Raw genomic sequence first — 12,830 nt, forward strand, 5'->3', positions numbered from 1 at the left:
ATTACCTACTTCTTAAGCACTTGGCAGCGTTCGCCATAAATGTCGAGGCGGCGAAAGCACTTCGCATTGCTGATGTCGTCAAAGAACACCTGCAGCGAGGGGACGCACTCCTCACGAGTCCCCACAAGCGTGCATCGCGCGCCACAGACGTTGTCATTGGGTCGAGCCGTAGCAACAGCCTCGCAGTGTGGAGCTCATATTGATTCGAGTCGTGCGGTGCTGTTCTCAGTCTCGCGCTCCATTTTCGGGGCTGAGCCTCACCTGTATGATGTTGACGGAGGAGTTCTTGTCGTCGGGTCCGACCCACTGCTCGACGACGACCCCTTGGTCGAAGCGCCCGCGCAGGTCTCCCAGTAGCCGTTCGACGCCCCACGGAGGCGCCGTCCAGTTGGGCTCGGTCACGGGCCACCCGCCCAGGCTACGGAGCACCACGCGCAGGGGCTGGTCGCCGATCTCCTCGATCACGTCTGCGACACAGCACGGAGCACACACCACCCGCTTCACTTCACGCAGGTAAATAAGATTAACCAGACGCCGTGTAATGCTGCCTATCGTCGTCATCGCTCCCCATCGTTTTCTCCTCTTTCCAGTGAGAAGACTAGCAGGCTAGTGGACTACTCAGGCCGACCTGTCTGCGTTTCCTCTAATAAATTATCTTGTCACTTCCTCTCTGATGATCCCTTATTTGTGGCTTTTTGTTTTGCTTCCGATCCAACACAAATGCGACGGTAGCTGAACTGTCGTCGTCGCATCCTGTCCACTCTCTAAAAGCTCCGCCGTCACTCAGCCTCTCTGACATAACGACGCAAACAATGCAATGTACGTACTGAATTTCTCATGTGCTGCATTGAATGAAGGATCTCAAACTGGCACTTAGCATGGCAAATCAATACAGTAGCTATCATTAGATAAACCGTGCAGGATATGCTCGGATTAATTGTCAATATCAAGGAGCACCGTTTCTCCACAACCATTCCGGCGAGCACGTCGGTTCTTCAGTGTAACAGCTAGAGATTATTTATTTGAGAAAAGGTGGAGAAATAGGCTTCAGACAGAACTCGTCTAGCCTGTGGCTCGCCAGTCAGTCCACCACGGAGTACCGAAAATAATTCGATGACGACGTGAAACCCTGCTCTTTGCGTCTTTTGAGTTTTACTTTATTGGCTCTGAATCGGTTGACAAAAACATTACACAAGAAAATCTGCCACAGTCACATCTGCACATTTGCGCTACTCAGGCCTGTATATAACAGCTTGTAAGGATGGCTTCTGCCAAATGCTTGCGGTCATGAAAAAAAAAAGAGAAAGAACCCTCTTTACAAAGCGTGTAACGAAAGGAGTTTAGGCTCGGAGGTTATGCGATTGCTGCCATCAACTAGCGCCTGCAAGCAACACATGTCAGTTTTGTTAATAGAGAGTTTTAGTTTAGGGTACGCAAGCGGCTTGCGCCCGCGAGAACTAGGAGCGACGGTACTGCGCATGCGCTGACGCAGAGGTAGGGGTCTGCACATGCGCAGTACCGTCGCCCGTAGTTCTTGCGTACGCAAGCCGCTTGCGTCCCCTAAACTAAAACTCTCTAATATATACACAATGTTTATTCAGCGGGAAAGACGCGTTTTAGAACCTCCAATGGCACAAGCGCTTATGTTCGCACATGGGCATGAGTTGCTACGATTGATATAACTTTTCACGTAAGGTTTGTCGTAAGATACAACCACCGGACTTCGGCGCTTCGCCCGAAGTCTGGTGGTAGTACCTTACGACAATATTTACGTGCAAAACATGCGAATTCATAATTTTTTGAACTGTTTCTTTTTTTACCTGTCTCTCTTTGCACGATGGATCTATTTGCATGTTCTTTGAGGAGTAAGAGATAGAGAGAGAGAGAAACAACTTTATTTAGTCGCCTGCAGACCGACACCATGACTAAATGGCGCCGCGACGCGGGCCCTGACGTCTTCTCAGCGGGTGGTCTCTACTCAACTCCAGCGCGTGTTACTCCTGCGGTCGGTCGCCCTGAGGGGCACCGTTCCGTCGGTTTCGCTCGGCCTTTGTCTGTCAAGAGCCGCCGAGACCTGCTGGACGGCCCAGGTTTGGCTTTCGTGGCAGTAGCATTCCGCCGCGAGTCGCGGCGGAACCGTTGTACTTGTCGAAGCTTCGTCGGGGAACTTGGTGCAATCCCGTAGGATGTACGTCAGGGTGGGCCTCTCCCGCTGGCACACGCGGCACACATCACTCACATATACTTTCGGGTACAGATGATTCATTAACACTGAGGTGGGTAAGGAACCAGTTTGCAATTGTGTGAACAGCACCGCCTCCGCTCGGCTCAGCCCCCGGTGCGGGGGTGGGAAAGTCCTTCGAGCCAGGCGGTGAAACTGTGTAAGTTTGTTGAACGTCGTCATGCGGTCCTTTGCACTACACCACGTTGGACGGCCGGTTACAGCGGTGCGGCTGGTTAGCGCTCGCGCCACTGCGTGTGCCGTCTCGTTGTGGTTATCGTGCTTCTCCGACGCGTCGTTGCCGCGTGCGCCGGGAACCATTTGATTCTAACGTACCTATTCTCTCGTTGCAGGTCAGCCGAGCGCAGAACGCGCACAGCCTCACCACACACTTTGCCCTTGGCATAATTCCGCACTGCACTTCACGAATCACACAACACCGTCTGGCACCTCCACTGCCAATTTTTTTTTTAACAGGTAAAGAGGCGCCAATGGTCAACGCTGTATAACCCGTCATGTCCGCACCAAGATTAATGCGTGGCGGCAACAGAGATTATTATGTATAAATACGAAAAATTTATTTATTTATTTATTTATTTATTTATTTATTTATTTATTTATTTATTCTACATACTCTCCAAGGCCTATTAGGCGCAACAGAAAGCAGTGGTGAAAATATACAATATTTGGAATACCGGATAACAATAGAAAATCAAACGCACTTTGAACGGCGATCTTGAAGTTAGTGGTGTCGCGAATTGAGACAGTGGAGGCGGGGAGGCGCTTCCATTCATTGGAAGATGTTTATTCACCGGTTATACACTGGTTAAACATAGAGACGCGCTGTTGGCTGGCCAGAATCTCGCGCGTATATTCGGCCGAATAGTTCCCCTTATTGCGTTGATGTTTCTAAATAATGCGTCACATTGTTTGTATTCTGCAAGACACTTCTTACACAAGCTTTGGTCTGAGCACCTCCCTCCCTCTCTTGTTTCATTTCCGTAACAACTTTAGCAACAACGACACAACACTCCTGCTTTGTGTCCTAGTTGTATTCCACAAAGCCCGCGTCGCCATTTTCAGCACAAGTTCCTGAAAAAGTGGCTTAATTTCAACGTCCTAGTGCATTTCGGTTAGCGTGCAAAATGAGTTCACCCTAGCGTGGAAGCTTAGGCTTGTTGTTGATTCATTGGGAAAAGGATACAGCGCAGAAAAGACAGGAACACGAGAGAGCGACAAGCACACAGCGCTGACTTACAACAGTTTATTCGCGAAGTCATGAAGGAATAAATATATAGGGCGCTACTATGCGCAATATGCGAATGATCGGCAAAAAACGTGCAGCATCATTTGCAATGCTGCTAATGATAGCCAAGTGCCTACAGAGCAAATGGAATGCTTGCCATTCAAACACTGTCAAGATATGCCATTTCCCGAGATGAAAGGGCAATCGAAGGAGAACTGACGCACGAGCGATCAAACTTCCTTATGAAATCTGCCACAATGATTTCACGTGTCAGCTGTGAACTATGCTTAGCCAGCACTTTGCTTTTTTCCAAGTAGGGCTTACACCCGTGGTCGCGGCAATGAATACCTAGATGGCCCTGTACCGTGTTGTACACATTGTTATGGTGCTCCCTGAGACTGAAGAGGGTATAGGGAAACGCGCTGGTGTTATGGTGTTTTTTTTTTTTTTTGACCCGGAAAAACTAGGAAAGCTTTTCAAGATTGCTTCACAAGCCAGGCGTGGCCGTTGTACTGTGAAACACAGGAAGGGTTTTGTGCCCTGGCATCACTGGCGTGGTGTACGTTATTCCTCTGTGTTGTGGAAAAAAGTACGCGGGAAAGACAGGAAGGCGCTGTGTGCGTGCCGCTCTCTCGCGTCCCTGTTTTTTTTTGGGGGGGGGGCTGTGTCCTTTTTCCAATGAATTCAACGGAAATTTTCACCCCCCCCCCCCTATAAAAATAAAAATGACGTTACAATATGACGTTACAGAGACGAAAAAGAAAAGAAAACCACATGAAGACAATAGTCGTTTCATGCCTTACTCAGTTTCATGCATGAGTTGTAAAGTGTCTTTGCCTTGATGGTGGCACTGTTGTCATACGGGTTCGGCGGCTCCTCGAGCAAATCTGCAGAAACAACGGGAAGCATTCTCTGTCAGCTGAAGACCGACGCGTTCCCGTTGAGGAAATCGCCAGTCTGAGATGTTTTAGTGATCTGACGGCTTACTGAGTTACAATTGAAGGACAGCGTGCTGGTCAGCTTTGCGTAAGAAATGTTAGGCTAATTAATGAACAGCAGAAAAAAAAACACCCAGGAACTAAAACTAACAACGACACAGATTGTAAAACGTGCTGTCTTTTCTTATCAAACAGTTAGAATAAAGATGCTTAATAATGGATAGAAACAAGACCGGTTTGAACATTAGTTTAAGGCGGTGTCATTATTGGAGGTCATGAAGTCTGAAGGGATTATCTATCGCATTTGCACTGAACTCTCAAGCGCAAAGGGACTAATAGGAGCTAGTCTTCAGTACACAGTTAATGAAAATGAAGCGAAACGAGTTCTTGGCGGCGGAAGAAACTTTGAAGAACTTAATTGCGTCCCGAGTGCTTGCGTGACTAGCGCAAGGAATCTTTTTTTCTGATGAGCCAGCTTCCAGTTTTCCAGTGTCGTATTTGTTTTTGCTCGATTTTCCGATCCTTTTATTGCGACATCAATTATATCGACAGTCGAGGCGCGCTCGAGCCTTGTCGGCGCCGATGCCACTGTTGTCGTGCCGCCCAGATATTGATGGTTCATGCACGGCCCATTAAAGGTTAAAGGGAGAGTCGCGCAGTTGTTTTGGTACCGGCTTGTGCACGCTTCAGAAAAAAAAGTAACCAATTGCAATTACAATTAGTTCATTCACAAGTGCGATAGATTACCGTGACCAATTACTGCCCAGCGAGGGTACTTAAACTACGACCCGAAAGTTATATATTACATTTGCGTTACTTTACTACCAATATTTATTAATATTGCGCAAGTACAGTGCGACGAACTGGCCTGGCTCTTTCAGCGCGTCATCTGCAGCACTTGACACGTTATCTTCGCGAACAATTGGTTTTTCAAAGTATTTGGCGATCATCTTCCCTCAATTTCTTGTGAAAGCATCAGCATCCCCACTGAAAACTGGCTCCATAAGCATGCTGGAGGGAAAGGCGGTGTTGTAACGTACGAACACATTGCGCATAAGGTTATGGTTACTCACTCAACTCGAGCCAGTAGTCGAAAAAAGAACTCGTGCTAGCCTTACGTGCGTCCGAAGGTATACGCAACGTGCAATGCCGGGGAGCATCTGGCGACAACAGAAAAGACAGAGCTCGCTAAACGTGAGCGCCCCGACGTGGTGGCACTCGTTGCCGCCCATCGCGACGCTGCACAGCGACGCGGCGCAAGTGCTGCCTGCACCCGGCGGCGGGGGCCTCAGGTCAGCGCACACGCGAGGCGGCTGCGTTTCACTGCGGTAAGTTGCCGGGCGCTCGAAATTGCGTCTCTTGTTGCAGCTTGTCTCGCCAACAACGAAATTGGTTAAAGCGATAGATTGCTTAAAAAAAATGGCTGTGGCTTAGGTAAGGTTAAGCCCAGGATGCGAAGCATACTAGCCTTTATTTTAGTTGTTGAACCACTGTTTAGCCTGGTGAACTGCTGTTGCTTGGCTATATTTGGTTCGGCTAGACGAAGAAACAACTCATGCATTACTTCTTCGCCTTCAAGAGTGGAACGCGACAGCGTTCCCGTCGACCCGCCAAGGGGTGTAAGACAATGGGCTACAGGGCAGCGACTACGCGCCCCGCATTGGACGCGGTGAGCGTCGAGCAAAGCAGCGTTCGGCGCGGCAACGAAATGTGCGCCTGAGCAAGAGACGCACGCCTTAGAAACAGCGCGTTTCTAAGGCAACACCGCATTCACTAGAGGCGCTTTTGTACCGCTTTGAAGCGTTGTACTCGTGGCTCAGTGGTAGCGTCTCCGTCCCACACTCCGGAGACCCTGGTTCGATTCCCACCCAGCCCGTCTTGCAAGAGTTGAGCCAAAGCCACTTCTCCTCTGTCGTGACGTCACGGTGTCACGTGATTTCATGGTCACCGCCGCGCCTGAGGAGCTGGGTTGAGCCCTCGTAATATGCTTCGCATAAAAAAAGGCAGTGGCTTAGCTCGGCTATGCCAGGATATACGTAGCGAAAGCTAAGGGATAGCATGGTTAGCTTTGGTTAACCTTGATTGCAAGTCCAGGTTAGTCTGGTTGTCTAGCCATGTTGCGGCGTTTAGCCAGTCGTTCGGCGCGCTGTTCGTCTGTTTCCTGAGCGATTGGTTTCGTCTACATCTCGTTCCGATGTCAATTCTAGGCCCCCTCCTGCTTATCAGAATTGTCGCCGTTCATACTCAGCTGTGTTTGCGGCGCACGCGAGCTCTCCTTTTCAATCCTCCGACATGTTATCAGGCATGCGACGCAGCTGGCGAAGTGAGCGGACGCAAGCGCAACGACGAGGAACGCGGTGTGACGTCATACCAAACGGCGGAAGCGGAAAGGCGCGGCGCTGCGCAGCGGCGAAACACTCGGTGTTACTATAGTGGCGCATGCGCATTCGTGACTAGGGAGTGGGAAAAAGTAATATTCGCGGCGAGGCGCACATTCTGACGTCATGTGCCTCCTCGGAGCACCGCCACGGCGAAATCGCAAGTTCGCGGCCAGTAAAGCTTTCGCTTTAAAATAACGAAATGATGGAGTTACACTGAGCGTTACCCAGCGAAAAAAGTAATCGACCAACTATAGAACTGCCAAAACATCTAATTCAATACGAGTAATTTATTACATTTGTTACGTACGAGCTTAGCTTGGTTGCGTACACGGCGAAGCCCAGTGGATGCACCGTGACGCTCTGTCGGCCAGCGTTCTTGTTTCCGCTGCTGGCATGAGCGGCTGTGCGCACGGCACATACACAGTGGTGAGTACAAGTGGAGCGAACAGCCAGTTTAATCCTTCCACTGGGCGCCGACAAACGCCCATGATTTTCCACCGGCGTCCCTGCAAAATCTAGGTACGACGCCTGTGACTTCACTGCCGGCGGCATCTGCCAGAGGGCGCTGTTTCTGGTGCGTAGCTGCACTTGTCTCGCGTGCTGCGCCGCCACCGCCGCCAGCACGTCGCCTCCTCCACGCTTTGTGGCAACACCGTGCGAGAAGTTCAAGCGCAACGCTATAAACCTCGCTATCGCTTTCGACAGAAAGGCGCCTTCGCTATTTTTGGGCCCCGGTACCACTGAAATAAAAGCGACCTTAATCTCGCACTGATGGTGCTTTTTCGTGCAACGAGGACTAAGTGTTCCCGTTTGTGATTTTATGAAATCAAGAGAAAAAGAAAAGAGCAGAGCAGGTGCAACAATAATCACAGTGTTTGCCCTTGCACTATTTGTCAGGACGAGTACAAGCTTCAGGTATAGATTTTACTAACATGCGAACAGTTAACAATGAATTAGCTATCTCATATTTTCGTCAAATTAGTACTATGTATGCTTACAGTACAGAATTTAAGGCGATCATCGTAAAGGCAACGTTTTTCCGCTAAATTGTTGAGGCTACTTTTTTTTTTACTGAATTACTAAATTACTAAAGGTTAAATTTTTCTGAGGCTCTCTGAAGAATCTGTGCTTCGTTACGTTCTTCAAGAAAGTTCGCACTTCAGACGCTTTACAGCGCCCACGGACGCGTAGTGCAATCTTCGGCAGCTACGGTCACATGCGTGGTGCCGTGCCCATTGCTCACGGATACTGAATTTTGCCACGTCTCGAAGAGCAAGAAGCGATGGAATGCAAGACACGCCGGAGGGGAGAGAGATAGTGAGAGACCTTTGAGTATGATCTGCAGCTCGTCGGAGAGCACCTCGAAGGTGGAGATGCTGGGCCGGTCCTCTGGAATCTGGTGCCGCTTGTTCCACGAGCCGCATGCGTACTGGAAGAAGTCTGAGCACGGGTCCGCGCTCTGATCCATGCCGTTCAGCAGGGACGACGCTGCGATGGAACGGGCAACCGAGTGAGAGAGAGGGAGACAACACGGAGGAAGCTTTGTACTAGGGTAGAGGCTTGGCCGAGTTGGACGTGGTTCATAACGGCGGTTTCTGCGTAGATCACGAAATTAGGTAAACAAGTACAGAGAGGAGTAAAGAGCGCTAACTTTTTACTGCAGATCTTTATTTGCGGACGAGCCTAATATATATGCGCGGCAAACGGGAAAACACACAGAAAAGGGGGGATACGCAGAGCCAGCACATCGTGGATGAGTCGGATCACTTCATGTGCCCGCGACTGCCCTGCGCTCGGCCAAGTAATCTCGTTCAGGTCGTGACAGATCAATGGAAGGGGTGCTTACACTGCGGTCACCTAGATCGTGAACGTACTCCGCTTGTATTATTCCTCGGGTTCGCTGCGACCTATGCCATGCCAATACCACGCACTGATGAAGGAGGGGGGGGGGTGCACTTGCAATCCCGGCAGTGAATGCCGAGATATGCCCTCACTCGTCACTGTCCTTTTTTTTTTCCTACTTTCGTACACTACGCAAACACCAGCGTTATGAAACTTTGTACCTCGGGGGCCAGCTCCGATGCCGCCTATATTAATGTAATCGTAAAAACGCTCAGTCCCCAGCAGCTGGGAAGCAACTGATCACGGCGGCGGTCAGTCCTGCGACGCAGCAGAGGGTGCTAAGAATCCCTGGTTACGGACAGGCCGCCATTGGAGTCTGAACGTGGCAACGTTTAACGCTGGAACGTTATCTAGTGAGGCAAATCTAGCAGTGCTATTGGAGGAACTATAGAGGGCAGTAAATGGGATATAATAGGACTTAGTGAAGTTAGGAGGACGAAAGAAGCATATACAGTGCTGAAAAGTGGGCACGTCCTGTGCTACCGGGGTTGTGCTACCGGGGCTGTGCTACCGGGCTCTTCTCGTCGCTATATATAGCGACGAGAACGAGAAATAAATCTGTTGTTGAAAGTAGCGCTGTGTGTGTCAGATGTGCCTTCTGTTGTCCGTGTCAAGCTTGCGCTATAACAAAATAAGACTTAGCGGAGAGACGAGAACTAGGAGTCGGATTCCTGATTAATAAGGATATAGCTGGTAACATGCAGGAATTCTATAGCATTAACGAAAGGGTGGCAGGTCTTGTTGTAAAAATTAAATTGAAGGTCCTACAGGTATACGCTTCAACATCCAGTCCTGATGACCATGAAGTCCAAAGGTTCTATGAAGTCGTGCAATCGGGGATGGGTAAAGTCAAAACAAAATACATTATACTTATGGGTGACCTCAATGCCAGAGTAGGCAAGAAGCAGGCTGGAGACACGTCAGTGGGGGAATATGGCATAGGCTCTAGGAATAGCAGGGGAGAGTTATTAGTAGAGTTTGCAGAACAGAATGATATGCGGATAATGAATACCTTCTTCCGCAAGCGGGATAGCCGAAAGTGGACGTGGAGGAGCCCGAATGGCGAGACTAGAAATGAAATAGAATTTAAACTCTGCGCTAACCCTGGCATCATACAAGATGTGGACGTGCTCGGCAAGGTGTGCTGCAGTGACCATAGGATGGTAAGAACTCGAATTAGCTTAGACTTGAGGAGGGAACGGAAAAAACTGGTACATAAGAAGCCGATCAATGAGTTAGTGGTAAGAGGGAAAATAGAGGAATTCCGGATCAAGCTACAAAACAGGTATTCGGCTTTAACTCAGGAAGAGGACCTTAGTGTTGAAGCAACGAACAACTATCTTACGGGCATCATTAAGCAGTGTACAATAGAAGTCGGTGGTAAGTCCGTTAAAATGCGAGTAAGCTATCGCAGGAGACGAAAGATCTGATCAAGAAACGCGAATGAATGAAAGCCTCTAACCCTACAACTAGAATAGAACTGGCAGAACTTTCCAAGTTAATCAACAACCGTAAGACAGCTGACATAAGGAAGTATAATATGGATAGAATTGAACATGCTCTCAGGAACGGAGGAAGCCTAAAAGCAGTGAAGAAGAAACTAGGTATAGGCAAGAATCATATATATGCGTTAAGAGACAAAACCGGCAATATCATTACTAATATGGATGAGACAGTTCAAGTGGCTGAGTTCTATAGAGATTTATACAGTACCAGTGGCACCCACGACGATAACGGAAGAGAGAGCAGTCTAGAGGAATTTGAAATCCCACAAGTAACGCCGGAAGAAGTAAAGAAAGCCTTGGGAGCTATGCAAAGGAGGAAGGCAGCTGGGGAGGATCACGTAACAGCAGATTTGTTGAAGGATAGTGGGCAGAAAAACTGTTCACCCTGTATACGCAATGCCTCATGACTTCGAGCGTACCGGAATCTTGGAAGAACGCTAACATAATCCTAATCCATAAGAAAGGAAACGCCAAAGACTTGAAAAATTATAGACCGATCAGCTTATTGTCCGTTGCCTACAAACTATTTACTAAGGTAATTGCAAATAGAATCAGGAACACCTTAGACTTCCGTCAACCAAAGGACCAGGCAGGATTCCGTAAAGGCTACTCAACAATAGACCATGTTCACACTATCAGTCAGGTGATAGAGAAATGTGCAGAATATAACCAACCTTTATATATAGCTGTCATTGATTACGAGAAAGCGTTTGATTCAGTCGAAACCGCAGCAGTCATGCAGGCATACGGAATCAGGGTGTAGACGAGCCATATGTAAAAATACTAAAAGATATCTCTAGCGGCTCCACAGCCACAGTATAGCCCTCCATAAAGAAAGCAACAAAATCCCAATAAAGAAGGGCGTCAGGCAGGGAGATACGATCTCTCCGATGCCATTCACAGCGTCTTTACAGGAGGTATTCAGAGGCCTGGATTGGGAAGAATTGGGGATAAGAGTTAATGGAGAATACCTCAGTAACATGCGATTCGCTGATGATATTGCCTTGCTTAGTAACTCAGGGGACCAATTGCAGTGCATGCTCATTGACCTGGAGAGGCAAAGCAGAAGGGTGGGTCTAAAGATTAATCTGCAGAAAACTAAAGTAATGTTTAACAGTCTCGGGAAGAGAACAGCAGTTTGCGATGGGTAGCGAGGCACTGGAAGTGGTAAGGGAATACATCTACTTAGGACAGGTAGTGACTGCGGATCCGGTAATGAGACTGAAATAGTCAGAAGAATAAGAATGGGCGGGGTGCGTTTGGGAGTCATTCTCAGATCATGAACAGCAGGTTGCCATTATCTCTCAAGAGAAAAGTGTATAACAGCTGTGTCTTACCAGTACTCACCTACGGGGCAGAAACCTGGAGGCTTACGAAAAGGGTTCTACTTAAATTGAGGACGACGCAACGAGCTATGGAAAGAAGAATGATAGGTGTAACGTTAAGGGATAAGAAAAGAGCAGATTGGATGAGGGAACAAACGCGAGTTAATGACATCTTATTTGAAATCAAGAAAAAGAAATGGGCAGGCGCAGGACATGTAATGAGGAGGGAAGATAACCGATGGTCATTAAGGGTTACGGACTGGATCCCAAGGGAAGGGAAGCGTAGCAGGGGGCGGCAGAAAGTTAGGTGGGCGGATGAGATTAAGAAGTTTGCAGGCACGGCATGGCCACAATTAGTACATTACCGGGGTTGTTGGAGAAGTACGGGAGAGGCCTTTGCCCTGCAGTGGGCGTAACTAGGCTGCCGCTGCTGCTGCTGATGATGTTTATGATGATGATGATGACGATGATGAAAAACGCAGGACATGTCTCGCAAGACACCCACTGGACCGATTTGAACAAAATTATCTGCACTTGAGAAAGAAAGTTAGGAAAAGAGAATTTATATTTAGGACCTCGTACTTTTTACCAGCATTGCGAAAATAAATGTTTAAAAAATTCGAAGTGCGAAGTTTACAGATCCGTAACTCTGTGCAAAGAAAATATATCGAAGTTCTCGAAACTGCATGTGTTAGAAACATTTAAATCGGACAAATTTGGTAGACTAGTTTACGTGAAATTGTTGAGATGCTTGCGAGCGTTTTTCAGAAGCCTTTCTCGCAATAAGTTGATGGTATATTTGAGAGTGGTGTTTAATGCATTGATTCTGTCCACTTTCCATGTCTTAATAGGTGCAACTTACAAAATTGCGATGTCGCTATTTGTTTCTCGAGTCGGGCACAGTGGGTGCCCTGTAGAACGATTTGTCCATTCCAATTCAGTTAGAAATCTCGAGTCATCGCTTGCTCTTAACCGAGAAAGCTTTAGGTTGGCTACCGCATACACAGACGAAAGGGGAGGAGGCAGCGGAAAGAAGAGAGAAAGTGTTCCTTGAACACGTGCGCACAAAAGGAAAATGTCATGTGGTTCAAGGTGAACGTGAAGAGGAACTGGTACTTGGTGCCAATATGTTTGATAAACAATAGACCGGCCGATCAGTATGGCCAAGCGAGAGACAGCCTAAATTCGTCGCATGCTTTATTGTGCAACGAGGACTCCTTGTGCAGGTACGAGGTTCGGTTGGTAAACAGGGAGCGTGGAGGAGCTGCCATGTACTACACTTTGTGCGAGCTTGTGTCATGCCAGGGAGCTT

General features: G+C 48.3%; 1 protein-coding gene across 1 annotated transcript in view; it reads right to left on the bottom strand.

The window, feature by feature from the left end:
- Positions 1 to 12,830, bottom strand: part of LOC135904532 (neprilysin-1-like) — a 196,942-nt gene that overhangs the window by 53,309 nt on the left and 130,803 nt on the right. The window contains exons 5-7 of the mRNA XM_065435340.2: positions 8,113 to 8,274; positions 4,271 to 4,354; positions 262 to 467 (exon numbers count right to left, since the gene is read on the bottom strand). Coding sequence (XP_065291412.1) covers positions 262 to 467; positions 4,271 to 4,354; positions 8,113 to 8,274 — 452 coding nt within the window. The remainder of the gene's footprint in view (positions 1 to 261; positions 468 to 4,270; positions 4,355 to 8,112; positions 8,275 to 12,830) is intronic.

This window comes from Dermacentor albipictus, chromosome 2, assembly GCF_038994185.2.
Source record: "Dermacentor albipictus isolate Rhodes 1998 colony chromosome 2, USDA_Dalb.pri_finalv2, whole genome shotgun sequence".
NCBI lineage: Eukaryota > Metazoa > Arthropoda > Arachnida > Ixodida > Ixodidae > Dermacentor > Dermacentor albipictus.